Here is a 21,182-nt window from a genome sequence, read left to right as displayed (position 1 = left end):
CGCTCGTCGGCGATAATCCACCGAAACGGTCGCGTAAAATGGTAAAGACACGCGTACGAAGTAATTACCAAGCTCGGGGAATAACAGAACTGCTATCGTTCCGCGAGTAATCCTTGAATCGCAATAGAAAATCCCTTTGATACGCGATTAGGCGCACGTATCTGGCATCTTTCGATGGAATTGTCTTCGATTGTCACAGGACAGTTGCCGAGATCGTATCGACCTGTCGTGGACGATAAGATTAACCGGCTTCAATTCGAAACTGTGGGACCAGGTTGTGAACAATCCAGATAACGAATCCCTGTCATGGTTTCTTTCTATTCCGTAACTGACCGGTTCGAACGCGACGACTCGCGTAATCGGTACGAGGAAAATACATATCATGGTAAGAGCGGCGCGTATGTACATCCTCCGTGAGATAACTATGGCGGAACGGTGCGCAATCTTACGAAATCACTATTTTATCTCCGGCTCATTTATGACACGAAACATACGCGGCTAAAATTACACCGACTAGTTTCATTGTCATGGCTGTGTTATCGGATAATCTCGATACGAAACAGCTCTATCGCGAGCTAAAACGACTTATTTGTTCATTCGAATATGTTGAATGCGAAAGATTTTGAATAATCTGTACGTTTTTGTAGCCTGCATAAAGTTTAAATTGCATTTTGCGTTTCATCCGGTCTACGCGGATTGTTCGAAACAGTTCGCGATGTGGGGGGTAGCCGGCTCGCAGGAACCCGACTGAAATCTATCGGGCGTCGAGTGGCGACGTGAATCGTTTGATCGGCGTCGTCGAGCGTCGCCTCCTTCGCCTCGGGATCGAATGAATAAACCTTAAAGGCCTTCGAGATGTCGTGGTGGTTGGTGTCGGCTGTCGCAAGGGGGGAGAAAAATGAGTGAAATCCATTAGAGGGGAGATTCCGTGGCTCTGACCTGTGTCGATCCCCGGCTTGGTCGGAGAGGAACACGTACGCTTCGCGCTATACGTATGAATCCTAAGTCGACGGTGTTGCAGCGTATACACTGTACGATCGTTTGACACATAGCCGACCTGTCAACGGCTTGCAGTTTTCGTCTCCCAACTGCGGCGTCACGTGCATCGTTAATGCGTTTTCCCACTTCTGCCGATCCGGAGAAACGACGAACGATTATCGCTGGGGCTCGGAAACTTGCTGCGATTCGTCCAAAATATTCACACGTTGCGTCGGGACTGCAACATTAAATATTATCTTGCGATTCGCACGAAAGTCGGCAATCCATGTACCAAATCGATGACGGAAGAATACTTGGTTTGGTGCAATTGTAACTAGAGATGGGATGAACTGCTACTTCCGAAGCACTCGTGATTCGATCACGTTCGTTCCAAATCACGGTGATTTTTCGTGATTGCTTCTGATTGGCGGAGAGCATAGGAACATAACTGTTCTTGGCCACTCCATGTAGAAGTCTGTGTTCTCGGGACATGTTACATAACAAAAAATAAAAACAAGAAGAATAATGAATAAATTAGTAATTAGTAATAATTAGACTGCGGATCTTTATGCAAAATAAAAAATGTTCGCATTGATTGCAGGACACAGGAGCCAAATAAATATTGATTTCTTCTTTTAATTATCCTACTAAGCTGAAACGAATACATTGATGTCCTTAAATATTTTTAACATGTCCACTGATTTAAATTGTACGTGCCGATTTTTGTCATAAATGCATAAAATCCGCAATCTAGTAATAACTAATGACTATGAATTGTAAAAGAAAGTTCAGTTTAAAGTTCTTTCAAACTTTAAACCTTGCGAAATATCTTATATTGTGTGGTATATTGTATATATAAAAGATATACAAATGTATAAAAACTTAAAACAAAGTAGTACAATTTAAATAGAAACAAAAATATAAAAATTGTTAAATATATTTATATATGTAAAAATATATAAAAATACTTAACCTAAAAAGCAAAATAGAAATCCAATAAAAAAAGAAATAAAGAATATAACAAATCTACAATTTTTTGTAGATTGATAATACCACGAATTATCATGATTAAGTAACGTATTGCCTGGTATTGGTATTTAAATAGGAAATTGTCCAGACCTTCCTACTAATTACATAAATAATAAAATTTTTTAACTCAAAAATGAAGAATTACCATGACTCGAGATAAAAAAGTTAGGATCACTCTACTCACTAAATTTCGTCTACTGCAGGACTACATTTTCAGATAGATTTCTGTACAGTCTCTGTTTCAAGTTCCCAGCTCCAAACGATGAATCGGTAATGAAACGAAACAGCGTGAGGACGAAACGGAGCAGGATACAGAGTCTACATGCAGCTCCGAGGATGCAGAGTTTATCTATGTTTGTTCTACGGTGAAAGAAGCTCGTAAAAGAGCAGGTTTTACGGTCGCACGCGCGTGGGCCCGATACAAGGGTTCGCTGTGGAAAGACTTTCGATGGAAATGATCGTAAAAACGACTGCGTTCCAATTGCGCGATAGCACAATAGTTTACATTGACGACATAAAGCCGTCGGGCTTCGACGTTTTGGATTTGTTTATCATAAAAGTCACGTTTCGTTTCTTATTGCCAAGTTTCATCTACCGATACGGATCTGTTTATTTTTCCGATCGGGTATCTCTCCAGTTCTAGAGAAATGTCTCCGGTACGCGGATACGGTGGAACCTGTATCAACGACTGGGTTCATTCGATAATCGCGTGGACCAATCGGTATCACTAGAAACGATAAGCAAGTGTCCTCGTCGAAATTAACAAAAACTGACTGTGAAAGACTCTTTCACTGAACACGTGAAATCATTATCGATAGAAATGTCTTGAGAACATATTAAAATGCACTTGACTCTGAAAAGTATGATATAAATAGACCGCGGATTTCATTTGTTTATAATAAAAATGGATAGGTGTAATTTAAGACAGTAAAAATATTAGAAGAATTCAGAGATACTGTTTATGTTTCAAGAAATGATAAAATGTTACATCCAACATATTAGGAATGAAAATAAATTTCTATTTCACGCCAGTTTGTCGCAATGTAGGTAGAAAATTTTGTATGAATATAGCATCTTATAATGAAATTATGAGCTGTATTGGGTTGTAACATAAGTTCGTAGAGGTTTTATTTTCGCTTTTGTCCTGAATCAATTTATCTACTTTTTTTTTTAAATTGTGTACACCAGAGTTGGGCAAAATGTAATTTCAATTACTTACCAGTTACTGTAATTTGAAATTGCAGAAATAAAATTACAATTATATGCAATTGTAATTGATAATTGCAATTACTTGTCGAAGGAGACACTTTTGAAGGAGGACGGCCGTCAAACGTGCAGGGAGCTGGCCAAGAAGATGGCCAGTACTGCTATGACAATCTCTCGCCACCTTCAAACAATGGTATTCGCTCAAAAACTTGGAGCATGGGTGAACTCAAAATATTCAATAAAAAGGATTATTAAAAAAACCCCTACGAACTTATGTTACAACACAATAATACAAAGCTGGCTAGCGTTCGAACAATGAAAACCGAAAATAAGCTGAGAACCGTGAAAAAATAATTTTGCCCCGCCAGCGTCAAGAGTAATTGTAACCACTGTGCGACGCAGGGATTTCGGTTCGGGATAGCCATCGGTGTGTCCGGCGCAGCGAACGCAACAAACGCAGCATATGCGTCCATTGCGCGGCGGAACAATCGGCAACGATTACACCCGTGGCAAAGACAATTGATCCGGGTAGCGGCGCGGGTCGGTTGCACTTGCAACAAGCATCGTATACACAAAGTATACTCGGCGAGCAGGACCGGTCGAATATTATTATACACGGGTCGGGTCGGGGCCGCGTGTGCTCACGGCGCGCAATCGAATCATTGTCTCTCGGGCCTCTCTCGGTCCACGGGCAATCATTCCGTTCCTCTTTCTCTCTGTCTCTCTGTTTGGACATGTGGTGCGTGCTTCTAACGAGATGATATGGCCGATCGGTACTTCCTGAACCGCCGCAGATCCCCTTCCTCCCCCAATCGAGGGCCCTGCCTCTCTCTCGAGCCTCTCTCGCAGCTTTTCTCTTTTTTTAAAGGGCCGATCGTCGAGTCGTTTTGTTCCGGTAATGCGACGATTGTTGGCGCGAGCCTTGAAACAAAAACGCGGCCGAGCCATCTGTCGAGCTGTAAGCGCGCGGGAGCGAAACGGAGACGGGGGAGAAAGAGGGACATCCTGAGGGAGGCCGGGAGAGAAAAAGAGAGGGAGAAAGGGAGAGAGAGAGAACCGCCAAGGGAAAATGAGCGAGAAACGTCGCCGAGAGGGAAGAAGAGAATGGAAGAAAAGAGCATCCGCAAATGCGGCCGGGGGATTGTTTTCTAGTGGCTCGTCGTTTAACCCCTCCAATCTTCTCCTCGCGACGAGAGCTGCCCCCGGCGAGACGGGGTTGTCGATAATATTCCTCGACCAGGGTCCTCGCCCTGTGGCCCACTTTACATTTCGAAACTACACGGAAATTCACCTTTCTCTTGCTCCGCGAAATCTGATTCACTTGCGCCCCCTAGTACTTCAACCCTTCAGTCTAATAGTGAATACCTTAATTATGTTCCGCAATTCGTGGAGACAATTTAGCAGTCTAGTTATTAGTGGTACTAATTAGTAGAAATAAAATTCGAATAATAGATTGAGACGCGTTGGTGGATGCTGGGAGGCACAGCAGAGGAACGAAGAGCGTATCGAACAATCTCAGGAGAATGATTGGTCGTACGCTTCCAAGACACCCGGTAGGTGGTCGAGTCGAGCTAACACGCACCCCGCATAACGCGTAAATGCGGTGTAGTAGCAGGGCCGCGGATTCAAGCAATTACACACCCTCAAGTGCCCTTAGAGACGGGTCCCCATTAGGATGAGAGTCGGGGATGTTTTAGCGCGGCGCGGCAAAGCTCGATTTTCGAATTCTCGAGTAACAACGATCGTCTTATATTTTCCAGATGTCTAGAATTTTTCTGCAGAGGTTAAATAAACAAAGAAAGACGTGGTTTGTTGCTCGCCGATCTGTTTATGCCCGGTGAGGTAAAATAGGATGCCTGTACGGACGATAGTTGAACAGCAGGTCTGCAAAATCGATCGTGTAAAGATGTTTATTGGAAACAGGAGGCAAGAACCGAGTAGTCGTATGTCTCTTCTGTATCGCGTGGCGGCCTCGGTGCCCGGCAAAAACGACGTACCCTTCTCTGAGTGCTCAACTATGTAAGCCATTTCGCTGAGCAGTGGGTATCGAGCATTCGCATCGTTATATCCAGGTACCACGTCCACGATCCGGCCGTTATATACATATAGAGATATTACATGGCCGCGAGTCTCGGGCACCGGCACGGTTGGAAACGATTAATCGTCCACGTCCAGACGTCATTGCCATCTTTGGTCGCTTAATCGGAAGTCTCCTCGAGTCCCGGGGGAGTACGTGGCGTCGACGTAATCGAACTTCGGTATCGCTACCTCTCTTTCTCTGTTACTCCTGATCTCTCTCTCTCTCGCTCTCTCTGACCGACAAAGTCGAAACTTTGCCCCGTTGAAAAGAGAGTTCCAAGGGAACGACGGAACTCTGGGACCTCCGTCGACTTCCACAACCGCTTCACGGATTTCTAGACTCTCCGCGGCTTCGCTTCGACATTCTGCCAGGATGAATGTTAACGATCGCGACCCGATCGAAATGGAACGGAAATTCGTCCGCACCTTCTCCCCAAAATCATTTCTCACGCCGAGGATCCTTTTCCGAGACAGCTAGCGGCAATCGAGTCTTTGCCGATAACACTGTTTGTTCAATCGAGTCTTTGCCGATAACATTTGAGACGAGTAGGTACTTAAGAAAGATACTTGACCGAGTGAGAAAAGCATAAGATCGTTCGTGGGTCAAGGAAAGACATTTTGACAGTTTGACGGAAAAATTTTCGCGTATACACCGAGGCAATATGAAAATTGAAAAAATGACTGTCCCGTTGTTTGCTCCGCATCGGATGTGCAAACACGTCGAGCGATACGGTGGAACCGAAAACTGGAACGCAACATTTTTGTCCGGGATTGGTGCGCCGAGCGGATAAAAAAATGATCGGAGCCAATCGACGCCACGGTGAATAAGCAACAAGCGTCGATAGAGGTGTTCACACGGTGTCCATGACACAATAATCAATTTTTTAACGTCCGTGCTAGTATGCCGATCGGCCATGCCCCGACAGAGTCATCTGAATGACAGAGCTTGATCAAAGGGCTGAGCCGGCCGTTTGATGTCTGACGCACGCGGTACCATTTCAACCGTTCGCCAATCACTGAATTCAAATTCCCGGATCGAAGTTGAATTTCCATGGGACGCGAGCTTTAACAGATATTTTCGCGCAGCTTGTTACCGCCGCGCTTTTTTGGCCCCGTCAAAATCACGAATTCGATATTTCGTAGTTAGCTACCACGTCCCCGAGCCATCGTCCGTTCGATCCTGCTCGTTAACACTTTACTGGCAGTTGCCGAATAGTTTCGGAAAAATCGAGGATAAATCATTTTTCAACCCTTTGCACGGGGGTGTGCTCTTCCCTTCAAGGAGACTCGAACAGATTTAGAATTATGGGGTGCTTGACTAGACTAGACTAAAATTTCTTTAAATAGAGAAATCAATTTCGGAGTTCTATCACTTGACTCTGCGGATCTTTATGCAAAATAAAAATTTCTTACCTGAATCGCAAGAAACTGGGGTCAAATAGAAATTTGTTTTCTTCCCTATTATGTTCAGTTGGTTGAAAATAACATAATAGCATGTTTACATTTCCCTAATATTTCTGCTACTTTAAATTACACCTTCTCATTTTTGTCACAAACCCATAAAATCCGCAGTCTGTTAATGAGTTAGTCTATAATTATGTTACGCTCTCCATTCAACTTTTGTACAATTTGTATTCAGTCGATGTTTGAGGAGACACGTGTGCTCTTCCCTTCAAGGAGACGCGAAAACATTTAGAATTATGGTGCTTGACTAGATTAGACTAAAATCTCTTTAAATAGAGAAATCAATTTCGGAGTTCTATCATTTGACTCTGCGATCTTTATGCAAAATAAAAATTTCTTACCTGAATTGCAACAAATTTGTTTTCTTCCCTATTATGTTCAGTTAGTTGAAAATAATATAATAGGACGTTTAAATTTTCCTAATAATTTTGCCATTTTAAATTACACCTTCTCATTTTTGTCACAGATCCATAAAATCCGCAGTCTGTTAATGAGTTAGCCTATAATTATGTTACGCTCTCCATTCAACTTTTGTACAATTTGTATTCAGTCGGTGTTTGAGAAGACAATCGGACAAAGGTTTAACGAGCCCAGGCTCCCAGTAGTTGAGGTGCGAAATTGCGCGGGCGCCTCGCTGCAGAGGCGAGATACATTTTTCATAAAAGTTGTGTCGCATGTCGGAGACGTTCGAATTCGAATTTGATGAGCGTTCGTTTCGATCCGCCGACGAAATTGAATCTTCTCTCGCGCTTCCGGGCGCGTGGGTGTCGCGCTGCCGAATTTCTTCGCTCGCGACTGTTCGATTCTCGTCAGTTATTTATCGACCTAGTTGTTCGAGCTGGGAGGGGCCGAGTCGAGTGTCACCGTGATCAAAATCGAATTAGACCGGGCGGAAAGAAGAGTTCGTTCTTTCCCTCCGGCGAACAATTACGGATGAGTTATAGATCCCCGGTTATTGGCTACAAATCGTAGAGAGAGAGAGAGAAAGAGAGGAGGCAGCGATTTCTCACGCCTTGGGCGCGATCTAAACTTTTTTAATCGAGCTTCTCCGGAAGGTTTACCGGGTTAACCGCAGACAATGCAACGACGAGTGCCGGTTCAAGATGAACGAATCTTCGTCAGTAGAAAAAATCGAACCCTACCGTTGATTCTTTTTTTCTTGTTGAGTTTCCCGCCTTTTATTCCTGGAAACGTGAAATGGGTAACTTGACTTTCCAACCCCTCTAACGAACATCCTATACTGTTTTCGCAAGAGTTATGCCGCATCGCTCGCAGGTGGCTTCGGGAAAACCCTCTGATCACCCCTGATGCGCGTTTGTAAGTGTTCCATTCAGAAGTTGAATAGCGAAACGGAGAAACAAACTTACGAACTTACTTAACTCTACTGTGCTTTTCAGGCTTGTTTAATCTGGCTGCAACATTTTTATGAATTTCATAAACAATGAAATAAAAGCAGCAGAAGCAGTTTTTATTCGGCAATTTTATACCAGCTATTTCACCTAACTTGACCACCTTGAATATCTTTGTCGTTTTTAAAGATACGTCAAATATCTGTAGGACCCAGTTGAATGGTAAAATGGGGCTCATACGATACCAAAAAAATGTTTGTTTTTATGTAATTTTTTTTAGAGATATAAAGGTCATCTTGATTTTGTTCAAATGGAATGAGGTATTTTTTAATACACGAATCGATGCAGCTGGACATTCGTTATAAAAAAGTACTAACCTATGTATGTCGAAATCGTATGAGCCCCATTTTACCATTCAACTTTGTCCTTCAGACATTTTACGTATCTTTAAAAACAACAAAGGTATTCAAGGTGGTCAAGTTAGATGAAATACCCGGTGTAACAAAAGTTGAACAGCGAAAAATAATTTTCATCCAACTTCTGTTTCCCACGTTCGACTCAAGAAATTTTGATTTTGCCTAAAAATTCCACCAACCCTTGCAACATGGCGGATAACCACTGACTCTCGCCTTTGACAACCACAATTTTTCGGAGGGTTTCCGGGTTGGGTTCGCCTCTCGACCAAAACCATCGCAATGTAACTTCAATTACCGTTCGATCCGTACCACCGCAGGGTTTCCCTGCCGTAGTCCAACCTATTCATCCCCTCGTTCTTTTTCACAAGAAAAAAAAAGAAATGTTCGTAGGACAAAACTGGCGCAGGTTAGCTTGTTCCTCGATCTCGCGTGGAAAAACATCTCACTCGTTTCACGCCCTTTCATCGTCACTCGGCAAGGGTTCCAAAGGGTGCATCGTGACGAGTCAACCCCCGGGAACGTCTCGCAGCCGACTGTCCATCGATTACTCTTCCACAATTGCGGATATTTGGGAGAGACGCCGTTAGATCGAAGATATTCGATTCCCAGATGGCTCTACGTGCCCCCTCTCTTTCGGATTCCTTCGCCCTTCTTTATTTCTCTCGCCCCGATATCGTTCTCTCTCTCCAGCTTCCGTCTGAATAGAATCACGGGGCTATTCTTCCAGCCACCGTGAATAGAGCCGGAGGCAGTCTATTCGCGCGTGATGGAACGACGACTGCCAGAGATATCTGGACTCTTATCTCTCGGATTGCGAACGTGACTGTCGGATACTGTCGATTGTCCCGGCTGCGATTGTTCACGGGATTTTTCCATACTCCTAACGAATATCCGCAAAAAAGGGGATGCGAGATACGTGACAACGTATCGGAAGCGTCCGTTATCTCCCGAATTGTGGACGCGATGTATTGTACAAAACCGTGATTATTATACATTTATTTCGAGCAAAACGCTCTACGAACAGAACCTAATCGAAGAGCCCTGTTTCTCTTCGCCTAACTTAGACCGCAAGTAACCAAAATCTCCAACAATGTATCTGCATCGCTTCGCGGTGTGTTACAAAGTACGTTCGTTATCTCGAGGACGTAGCAGCAGTTTAAGACAGCCCATTGGAGGATCGATAACGATGTCCGCCGGTTATCTATCGGATGAGTCAATTTCCGCGGAAATTACGGCAGATCCTCCGATAGTTTCTGTTTACGCTAACGCGTTCTCGACACGTCGTCGCCCGATAAATAATGATAGCCACGCCACTGTTAAGAAAACAGCGATAACAATCGGTTGTTGTGATTTCGAGTAGAACCGGCTGTGTCCTACGTTCTCGAGAAATAAGAGAGAGGGACAAGGACGATCCTCGTCGGTGAAACGGCATCCCTCTTTCACGGTTTCTCGTATTTCCATTCGGCGCTGACGACTTGGGCGAACGGGAGCGGTAAACGTTCAGATCGTATCTGTGTCTTGGCGAGAAGTGGCCACCCTCTGCAACTCCGTGCTTTCCTTGTTCGCCACCCTCTCGCTGCTCTTTGGGGAAGTCAAGCCACGAGCTGGCCGAAGATTTAAACTTTCGAATCCACTTTATCTCGCGCGCCACGATCCCGCCGATTCGAAACGGCACTGGTCCAGGCGTAAGGGATGCGTGAATGCGGGAGCAAACGCCGAAGGACGGTCAGCGGAGCATTGTTGCCCTTATTTACGATCGGCGCGTGAGATCCGACCGGCCAGATTCGATTCTTTCCCGCCGCGATTCATCGTGTCGGGAGGCTCGAGAAAATTGAACCCGATCGATTCCTCTTCGAGTCGCCTCGGCACGGTTTGGATAAGAGAGAACGCTGCTCGCTGTTTCATCTTCCGCGAACAACTAGTAACACGTCTGTGGAACACTGAATTGTTTCGAACAAGGTCCGAAAATGTTGTCAGGAAAATTCGGAAATTGTTGAACGATACAATGGTTTAAATTACAGTACAATGGTATAAATTAATTTGGCTTCTCGAATCTTGAAGTAACTCCTCCAAATTTACAAATAATGTTCCAGTATCATTATTTAGAAGAGGATTTTTAAGTCCCACTTTCATGTTCGCCCTTAATAACAAGATCGAATAATTTCTTTTAGCATCATTATTTGAAAGAAGATTTTTAAGTAGCATTTTAATGTTCGCCGTTAACAACATGATTGAATAATTTCTTCTAGCCTCATTATTTGAAAGAGGATTTTTAAATAGCATTTTTAATGTTCGCCCTTGATAATAAGCTTGAATAATTTCTTCTGGCATCATTATTTGAAAGAGGATGTTTAAATACCATTTTTAATGTTCGCCCTTAGTAACATGATTGAATAATTTCTTCCAGCAACATTATTTGAAAGAAGATTTTAAATAGCATTTAACTGTTCGTCCTCAATATAACATGATTGATTAAATTCTGCCAGCATCAGTATTAACACTCGATGAACAGTTAAGAATAGTGTCGAAGAGGCGGAAGATCACAGACGGCCGGGCCTTCCATTTTTCCTTAATTACGATGTTGCGGAACATAGATTACGATGTTAGCTCGCGCTCAAAAACATCTGTTCCCCCTCCTTCGGGTTCTACCCTTGCGCAGCTTGCCTCCCGTTAAGGGCTGATATCCGCAGGGGTTTTGCCCTTCGATCTTCGGCTCTCGCCGCCGAGAAGAGCTCGTGGAGAATTCGTTGAGGATGACGCGTGGCTCGTTTAAACAGCCCGGAGCTCGATGCGATGCGAATCTAATTAGAGTCTAATCGGTCCGATTACTATTCGCCTGGAGGAGACCGAGCATTATTGTTCTTCTCTCAAGACTCGCGCTTCGATGAACTCCATCGTGCGTTCCGTAGAAAGTGTGCATTAGGTTCTCGCTGATTGCATTTTCGCAATACACGATCAAATCAAGACAAAGTTGCATTTTATTAGTAATTTTATTAGTAATTAACATTCTTATGCGATTGATTGGACACCTCGTGATTGCAAAAACCTCGAACCGTTGCCTGAAATTCCCGTTTCCGTGGAACGAGCGAGTGCAGGCTGCTGTATTTTTGTAGGAGAGTTTGATCGAACGGAAAGTTGTTGAACGGTGGTGAGAATTTTGCGAAAGGGATCGCGTCGAAGGCGGGGAGGAGAGGGGGGGACGGCCGAGATAGACCGAGCCCGGCAGCGGCCCGTAGAAAATTAATGTCGGACATGAGATAAAATTAATTTAACGGCGGGTTACGCCTGCGAGCCACCCGGAGGCTGTTTGCTGAAGTCCGGATCACAATGGCGAAATGGCCGTGCTGGTGGGCACCGCAAACTTCAACCGCCAGCACCGGTAGCAGCACTAGCGGTAGCGCGGGGTTGTATCGTCGTCGCTGCACCGTCCTCGACAGAGAACAGCGTGCCCGAACCAAAACATAATTAGCCTGCATTGTTAATGCATCAATATTTGCACGCTGTCCTGGGCTTCCTGGCCGCAGCAGCACGCGCGCTCTCTCGCCACGCGTTTTCCAATAAGCTTGCACTTTGTTGCGCCGATATTACGGCGTATATCGCTGTTGATTCTCGCTATTGCCTCCTCCCTTTTCTCTTCCTCCCACTTTTCGTTCGTGCGAGCAACAGCCGCGGCCAATGTTCTCCAGTGTGTCCAACGCCCCGCGCGTTTCGACGCGCTTACGACGAGCCGCGGCGCGACTCGTTGTTTCCGCGCTCCGCGATGTAAACTTGATGCACGAACCTTCCTAAATTAATCCCGCGACCTGCCGAGCCGTGCCGCCCGTTCGCCGAATGACGTACGCCGGAACGTTTAATTTACCAATGAATTTTGACCAGCCCGACCGCTGTTTGTCGATAACAATGCGCACACCGAGCCAATAATTTTGTTACTTTTGCGCGAAATTATGAGCCCGGCCTTTGTAACCTCGCGGAAAATCAATATACCGTCGCTCTCTTCCCCCCTCCCGCCCCTCAACTCCTCGGGTCGACTAATGAAAAATTGAGGACCGGTCGAGCGACTGCAAAAACGAGTACATAATATCGTTCGCCTCTACGGAAAGGAAAAAAATTTATTGTTAAACTTCGGTAGGGATGTAGGGATGCGAGCAAAAGGAGAGAGAACAGGCTTGTAAAGAGCCTACCGTAGACCTTGCAACGCGAGGGTGTTGCACGAGCACGAGGGCCCAATGTGTACCGGATTTTCCCTACTTCGGCCGGTTCCGGTCGCTCGCGTGCCACAATTCTATCGGCCGCATCTGGATCTTCTGCTACGTTCCTTCCGCCGATCTTGACCTCGTGACACGGATCCTCCGTCAGGCGAAAACCACCTTCGTGCGCGAGCCTGCAATTACGTAAAACGGTATCCTCCTACGTGCACGCGCTGATAATCCTCTCCTCGTGTCTTTAACTCGTAGATCGTTGGATGCGGCACATCAAGCAGCACTTTGTTCACAGGCTTCCGATCAGGCGAGTCAAGGGCATTGCTTGACTGCAACACGCAGATTATTATAATAGTTCGTCTAGATAGGACAATTTGTTTTAGGTCAGAATGCAGGATAATTTCGTTCGTTATAATGAAATGAAAGAAGATTTCTGAGCTTCTTTTAGATATGTTAGCTGGAGTGTTAACTGGTCCACCCTTGGTCCTGCTGGAAGTTAGCTACACTGGAAGTCCTCTGGCAGTCGTGGCACGGTCCAACGCGCCCTCGGAGAACTACAAAGCGTGGAGCGGATAGAGAAGAGGGCTGATAAAATCGTGCCGCGGGGCGTAGATTCGTGTCGTCTTAGTTCGCGATCACGCGTTTAAAAATCGTTAAGTCGAAGGGAACGTATCTCCGCGGGGGGAGTGTCAGGGGGGTCTCGTGTAGACAAGCTGCAAAGTCTGTCCGAAAGAAAGAAAGAAAGAAAGAAAGAGGGGCGCGTCGTGGGGCAGGAGGAGCCCCTTGGTACAGGGTCTTCCGTTAGTTGATCGTCTTCCGGTGACTTCCGGTGGCCTCTAACGAGGGACAATGCTTTCTGGTACACGGTGTGCACGCGGCGCACAACAATCGCGTCTCAAGTTCCTCGAGGCAGGAGGGCGGTGCTCCTGAGTCTCATAGAGAGAGAGTCTCGCGCGCGCGTTCTCTCTCTTCGTTCCGCTCTCTCTCTCTCTCTTGCTCGCTTACTCAGCGCGCGCGCGCTTTCTTTCTTCTGCTCCCGACTACTTATGCCACATCAACGTGGCTCTCAATGGCGCATTAGAGGGCAGCGCAACGAAAGCCAGGCGAACGCGTGTGCGTACACAACGCGGAGAACCAACTCGACTCGAACACAAATTATAGACTCCCGTCACGACCGTTGAGGCGACTCCAGCCGTACGTGGATTCACCAATCGCTATTTCGGGCATACTCACGGACATACGTGTGCCCCCGTTGCCAAAGGCCAACAACGTGTACCGAGGGTACACGGGACAAGGCATTCACGGACACGCACGTCTCCCGATCCTTTTCACCTAGCGTATCGCGTTCGAGAATGATTATTCCTCTCTTCTACCTTCGTCCCGCTCTTTCTCTCTTCTTCTTTCCTCTCTCAACAACGTCTCTCCCTTCTTCGATCTCTCTCTCTCTCATTCTACCGGTATCCCGTCTTTGTTGACGGACGCGCGAATCGCTTTGGGGTAGATCAAGAAGTCGACTACGCGGACTCTCTTGGAAGACCACTCGAGCAGCAGCCTGATTGTTTGATCGGCATCGAGGACCGACTTCTTTCTTCTTCCTTCCTCGCCGAGGCTGTTCTACACGCTCGTCGCGCGCCAGCTACTTCTTTCTGTTCTCTGGACCGTTAACGGTCGGCAAATTTCGCTGATGAGAGACGAGTCCTCGTTCGATCGGACTCCTTGATCCTGGCCCGCCTCGAGAGCCTCTTCGTCCTGCCACCCCGTACCAACTTCTGTCCCATCTGCATACGCATCGGAATTCGTTACGCTCCGACAATCTGAACTGCAATCCTCGATGAACAAGGCCGAAATTGTTTGAAAAATGTCTAGACAATCAAGTAGTGTATTCGATTAAATGAAAATTCTTGCATTTTGCAGTTCCTACAACGACCGTATTAGCCGAAAAATTCAATTCTGAATCTGAACTAATAATTCCCTGGATGAAATTGTAGCATAAAGTTTTCGCGCACGCCGCAACCGTTCGCTTCCGGGAATTTTAATGGAGGAATCCGCCGTATAGAAAAGGTCGCAGCGAACAATGACCCTCGGACACATCCCCGTGTATCTTGTCGTCGGCTTGTTGACAAGCGACAGGCGGTGACACGCCTGTAAAATTGCTTCTCCGTTGGTGCGAAAGTTGCCGGGCTCGACGGGCACACAGGAGACAATTTTCGGGGGTGTGAAAAATATTAATAACCACCGCTGTTGCAGTAAGGGACGAAGGGCTTTCCGAGAGTAAGGGATGGCAGAGAGAGAGAGAGAGAGAGTCGACGGCCGTGAGGGGGTGCCTGGGTCAGAGGAGGGGGTGGCAAGTGTTTCTGTCAGTTTAATAGCTTCGCGCCTCCCCCTCCCTTCTACCTTCTCCTGGCCACCCCTAGGACTCTCTCTCACACCCTACATGCGCACACTTTGCCACCGACATTACGGCATCGTCACTCTACGTGTCAGAAGTTGCGCTAGACCTAGAAGCTCTGCTTAGATCTGATAACCCTTTGATACTCCCGTTATTTATTACCCCTCCGCCATCGCCGTCATCGACGACGCCCGACGTCGACGTCGACGTCCCGCGTCCCCGAATCGATCACCCCGTTCTCGGCCAGGACGCCTGGCGAGCCGAGAACCAGCCTGTGCACGCAGCCTGTGTCAAGGTGCCGCTTCGACTATGCTTCCCCAATGACCAACATCTCGATGCTTCCATACCCGATACAGTATGTCAGACATTCTCATAAAATTGATGCAAGTTATTACAAAATTTTCCTGTCGTCTGGTAGGTCGAAATTGGAACATCTGGTTACATTTATGCTCGATTGCAACGAACAGGGTACAGATCTAAATCAGTTAAAACATTAACTACTTGTTGCAATCAAGTGATCCAATTTCGACCTATCTCACGTCGAAAAAATTAAAAATGATGAAATAAACACATTATCTAAAGAATTTGCTATCGAACATTGTCTTGTCTCGGATAATTCTAAAAGTTCGAAATCGGCCGAAAAATTAAAAATGATGAAATGAGCGCATTATCTACAGAATTTGTGTGTGTGCTTTCGCATATTTTCCTGTCCCGGATAATTCTGATAGTTCGAAATCAAAGCAGAAGAATTAAAAGTGATGAAATGAACGCATTATCTACAGAATTTTCTTTCGGACATTGTCTTGTCCCGGATAATTCTAAAAGTTCGAAATCGGCCGAAAAATTAAAAATGATGAAATGAGCGCATTATCTACAGAATTTGTGTGTGTGCTTTCGCATATTTTCCTGTCCCGGATAATTCTGATACATAGTTCGAAATCTGAAGCAGAAAAATTAAAAGTGATGAAATGAACGCATTATCTACAGAATTTTCTTTCGGACATTGTCTTGTCCCGGATAATTCTGAAAGTTCGAAATCCGCCGAAAAATTAATAAAAATAATGAAATGAGCGCCTTATCTACAGAATTTGCTTTCGCATATTTTCCTGTCCCGGATAATTCTGATAGTTCGAAATCAAAGCAGAAAAATTAAAAGTGATGAAATGAGCGCATTATCTAAAGAATTTGCTTTGGGACATTGTTCTACTCCGGATAACTCTGAAAGTTCGTAATCAGAGCAGAAAAATTAAAAATGATGAAATGAGCGCCTTATCTACAGAATTTGCTTTCGCATATTTTCCTGTCCCGGATAATTCTGATAGTTCGAAATCAAAGCAGAAAAATTAAAAGTGATGAAATGAGCGCATTATCTAAAGAATTTGCTTTGGGACATTGTTCTATTCCGGATAACTCTGGAAGTTCGTAATCAGAGCCGCGCCCACCATTTGTCAAAGTTCGCGATTTCGCGAAAGCTCGACGGAGGAGGTGAGATCTACATCGGAGGGCGCGAGGACGTTTTTATGCGGGTGTAAATCAACCCCCTGGCCAAATATCGCGCGGACGACGTTCGCGTTGAATGAACGAAGGGCACCGACATTGCCGGCCATAAAGAACGATATAACTGTACGCGACACATGTCCTCCTGCCTCTGAAACACACTGTCGCCCCCGCAACCTACCCCCGACTCGATTTTCAACCTAAGAAATGAAGATTTGTTTCGGCGATTTCCCGCCCGCTTATTATTCGCGGCCGTTTCTTTTCCCTCGCGATTTACAGGCTCCGAGAAATTTGAACCACGATTCTCTCTTTTCGTGGAATCACGAATAATCGAACAGTGTGTGACCGTGTTTTTATAAAACGGACGAAAGTGCAACGACCTAGCTGCAGTTTCGGTTACGCGTTTTCCGTTTAACGGAAATTCAAAAGCGGTGGAGAAAGGTGTTTTTCGAAATTCTACTCCTTCGATTGACTTCGAAGTCAAGAGTGACGCGACCAGACCGCAATGAATTGTGAACGGTGGTCGTGGAGAGAAATCTAGACAGGCTCGTGACAGCTACTTTCCGAAGAAAAAGGTGACCGAGCTTGTCCAATAAAGATTTCGATGGTTGTTCCACTGACCCTGACTCCGCGTGGGGTCCACGCCGACTGCCATACTTTCTGGAGCACTTCTCGATCGAGGGTTCGGCCGGTGGAAAAAAATTTTTCACACCCTGACATTTGACCTCTTCTCGACAGGGTAGCCTGCCTCTTCTGCCTCGCTGGGGAAAGCCCGGAATGATTCCGTTTTCTTTCAATTCTGCTGTGGACATTTTTAAACACATATTCTACACAATACAATCAAGTATTTGATTCATCTTTATAAGCAGTACTCTTCCAATCGATTAAAGAAATTTTGTCCAATTCCTGATTTTTGCGAAACCGTCTATAAAACTTTGGGTTTCATCATGAATACAATACACAATCAAGTACTTGATTCATCTTTATAAGAAGTACTCTTCCGATCGATTAAAGAAATTTTGTCCAATTCCTGATTTTTGCGAAACCGTCTATAAAACTTTGGGTTTCATCATGAAAGTCCATAAGTTAATAACGAGAATTTATTTATCTTTATAAGAAGTACTCTTCCGATCAATTAAAGAAATTTTTTCCATTTCCTGATTTTTGCGGAACTGTCTATAAAACTTTGGGTTTCATCATGAAAGTCCATAAGTTAATAACGAGAATTTATTTATCTTTATAAGAAGAGTACTCTTCCGATCAATTAAAGAAATTTTGTCCATTTCCTGATTTTTGCGGAACTGTCTAATAAAACTTTGGGTTTCATCATGAAAAGTCCATAAGTTAATAACGAGAATTTATTCATCTTTATAAGAAGTATAAGTTTCCGATGGATTAAAGAAATTTTGTCCATTTCCTGATTTTCGTGAAACCGTGTATAAAACTTTGGGTTTCATCACAAAAGTCCATAAATTAATAACGAGAATTCACCATTGAACGCCACTTTTACTTTTTTAAAACAAAAACTATTATTTACGAGTAACATCGACTTTTTGGATTTACTAGAAAAAAAGACATTTTATATTCATCGTATTTTCCAATAGATAAAATAGAAAAATTCCATTTCGATTTAAATTCAATTAACAACATTAAATTGAAGTGTTGATCCGGAGTCTGCTATTACAGTACAAGGAATAAAGGAGTGAAAAATAGCTATTTAGAAACCGATCAACGGGTAGTTATCCTAAAGATGCTCAGTCAATATATTCTCGATCGATCACCCTCGGTGCACGTTGCACAAAGGATTTTTTCGGAACTCTGGATCGTTGTCGAGTCGAGGGCTGATCTTTGACGTTCAACCACCGTCGTGTCTCGTTCGTTATCAGTGTCACGTTTTCTGATTCCTCGTGTCCCCACCTCTGCGGTCGTTCTCTCCGCGAGAGACTCTCCTAGACAGAGAAGGAGAGAACGAAGGAGAATGAGAGAGAGAGAGGGAGAGAGAGAGCGCAGTTGGGTTCCTCCACCAGTGTAACTCGGTCTCTTGTCTCGTTCTCTGGGTCTCGCTCGCACTTTCGAGGGATGCTGTGCGAGACTGGTGGGGATCCGAATGCGATAGGGGTTGCTCCGCCCGTGGGCCAACCAGAGGTCTCGATGGAAGCGGCTCCGCCACACCCCGTGGATCGTCCCTGGCTTCCCTCGGGAACCCTCGTCGTGCCATCCTCTTCTCAACAGATTTCGGATCCTCTAGTCTGCCAAGAGCCAGCTGACACGGAGCAGCGCTCTTCCCGTTATCCGTTTCTTATTTCGATCGCGTCTTCGCCGGGCCTGCGCCGCGAAGCGGACCACATTCCGCTTCGCTACGGTTTTCCGCTCCGCACCGCGGCGCATTCCGCTTCGAATTCCGCTCGCGACTGCCCCCTGCGACCACCGTTCCGCTCGCTCTTACCCCCCGCCGGAATCTTTATCGCGTCGCCTCCCGACGATCATGCGTATCGATCCGCGGATCATGGACACGATCAGCACGCGATTTATCGCGATCCCGTCGCCCGCCGACCAGTGTGTTCACGTGTGAGACTCCTGTGACTCTCTACAACCATGTGTGGACTGTGTTAACCTAATCTTCTTCGCAACATTCTTTGGACTGTCACTCTTCCCCTCTTCTTCATCACAGATGAACTGCCTCGATCTATCGCGGCCCATGGTCGATTACAAGATGAACGGTAAGTTCCATTCACACCATCGATGATTGTTCGAATTTGGGAAACGGAATTATGGCTACATACGATCGAAGGTGAAGTGCGCCCGATAAAATGTTCGTGTCACGCTGCAGGAAATAACATCGATATCGCGAGCTTTCGCATTCGTATCTATTTTTATCGTATTCTGCTCCGATTAGAGACGATCGGTTTTAATCGATTCGCTGGAGATCGTATCGTAGCTCCGGCGGAGAATTTTGTCTCCGAGAGTTCGTTGGGACTGTTCGAATCGAGAGAATCGTCGCAGAAGGAAGTCGAACCACAGCCTATCCGGAATACAATCCGCGAGGATACGTTACTTTCTCTAATTTTGTTTTCTATCTAATTCCGTGATGATAGGCGTTATATCATTTGGATTTTTCGTTGATACGCGTTCGAATGTATGAATCGAGATGTTGGGTTTCATTTCAATCGCAATCGTGACGTTCTATTCTAATTAGACTTGAAGATAAAGGGGCTTTAGATTCGCGAACGGAATCGGTCTCGGTGAACGATAGGAGCTAATGGGGACTGGGACCTTATTCCATCAGGATCCCCGTATCGCCAGGATGTCCTGTGCGGTCGAGGCATTGCGGTCTACTCGCGTGTGAATAGATTCGCAATTTGCTTAATTATCTTTTCCGGGATCCGCTGGAGAATATCTCCCCGACAGTTCCGCGGCTCCTTAATTCTCTGCTTAATTAAACTGCTCGAGGCTCCGTCCGAAAGTTAGTCGTCCTTGCAATAAGCAGACAATTCAAATAAAAAATGATCCGCCTCGATTGCAAGAAACATGAGCAAGCTAGAAATGTCGTTCTTCTTTTATCATTTGAATAGAAATGTTCTGCATTGATTGCGGGGGAAGCAGGAGTAAAATAAAAATTTATTTCATCCCTTAATGACATTATTGCATTAAAGCCAATATTACAATATTCTTCAATTTTTCTAATCGTTCACTGTTTTGTATTTGATCCAGCCAATTTCTTCATAAACGCATAAAAATCCGTAGTCTAGATATTACTATAAATTCAACCAACCTGCTGTTATCATAAATGCGTACAATCCGCTGGCTACTAATTAACGTACTCGAAAAAGCGAATCAAACAGTAACGCAGTATATTGGAGTTTCTGTCTGAACTCTTCTCTTATCTGCAGTATAAGCGACATGCTTAATATGTATTATGATCTGAATTTATTGGACGAACTGCAAAAAAGGATTAGTGTAGTCGAGTCGACACATTAGACGATGTAATGCATACATTTTTTAGTGTTGTCGTAATGTTTTATGAGATAGCTCTATTCGGTAGAAAACCGATCAGGCCATCTCCCAATAATCGTCGAAAGTGCATTAACACGCTGTTATTAATTGAAATGAAATGTCAACAGGAACAAAGAAAAATTACAAGTACAAAGAAAGGTCCCGATGTCTCTCAGTTTCCAACTCGGAATTAATTAGTCCGACGGCGCGGTAAGGGGTTAAGAAACGGGCGGAATAAGCGGCGCGAGTGCGTTAATACGGTTTAATTGGGGCAACCTGTTTACCCGAGGGCGAAAGGGCCCACTGGGCAAAAAGTGTCGGGGTCGTAGACTCTTCCCACGAGGAGTTTCGATTCTCTAGTAAGCGGGAGCGGACACTCGAGCTCTAATCGCGTCGGAAGCCTCTCGAGCCGCTATCATCGGGGATAATATCGCGTATGGTTGAACAAGTACTCGTGGCCTCTGTCAAGGGAATGAAAACGTCGGAGTTCTCGTATCCCACAGGAGTCAAAGACCCCTGGGCGTCAAAAGTTTTCCAAATATTGTTGTTGTATCGTATCGACGAGTCGCACGAGAGGATCCTC

At 45.2% G+C, this 21,182-nt stretch overlaps 1 protein-coding gene across 3 annotated transcripts in view; it reads left to right on the top strand.

Annotated features, from left to right (window-relative positions):
* The window catches only part of LOC143214177 (transcription factor hamlet), a 92,575-nt gene that overhangs the window by 31,183 nt on the left and 40,210 nt on the right, over positions 1-21,182 (top strand). For 2 of the 3 annotated variants that reach the window (XM_076434920.1, XM_076434902.1), the window contains exon 1: positions 8,577-19,326. The exons of the other annotated variant lie outside the window; for it this stretch is intronic. In XM_076434920.1, the coding sequence (XP_076291035.1) occupies positions 19,278-19,326 (49 nt within the window). In that variant the 5' untranslated portion in view covers positions 8,577-19,277. Of the gene's footprint in view, positions 1-8,576; positions 19,327-21,182 lie in introns of those variants that run through there. 3 annotated transcript variants of the gene reach the window in all.

This window comes from Lasioglossum baleicum, chromosome 1 (assembly GCF_051020765.1).
Source record: "Lasioglossum baleicum chromosome 1, iyLasBale1, whole genome shotgun sequence".
In the NCBI taxonomy this organism is placed as follows: Eukaryota; Metazoa; Arthropoda; class Insecta; order Hymenoptera; family Halictidae; genus Lasioglossum; species Lasioglossum baleicum.
The sequence above is the reverse complement of the archived record's forward strand: the minus strand, read 5'-3'. Positions and strand labels throughout refer to the sequence as shown.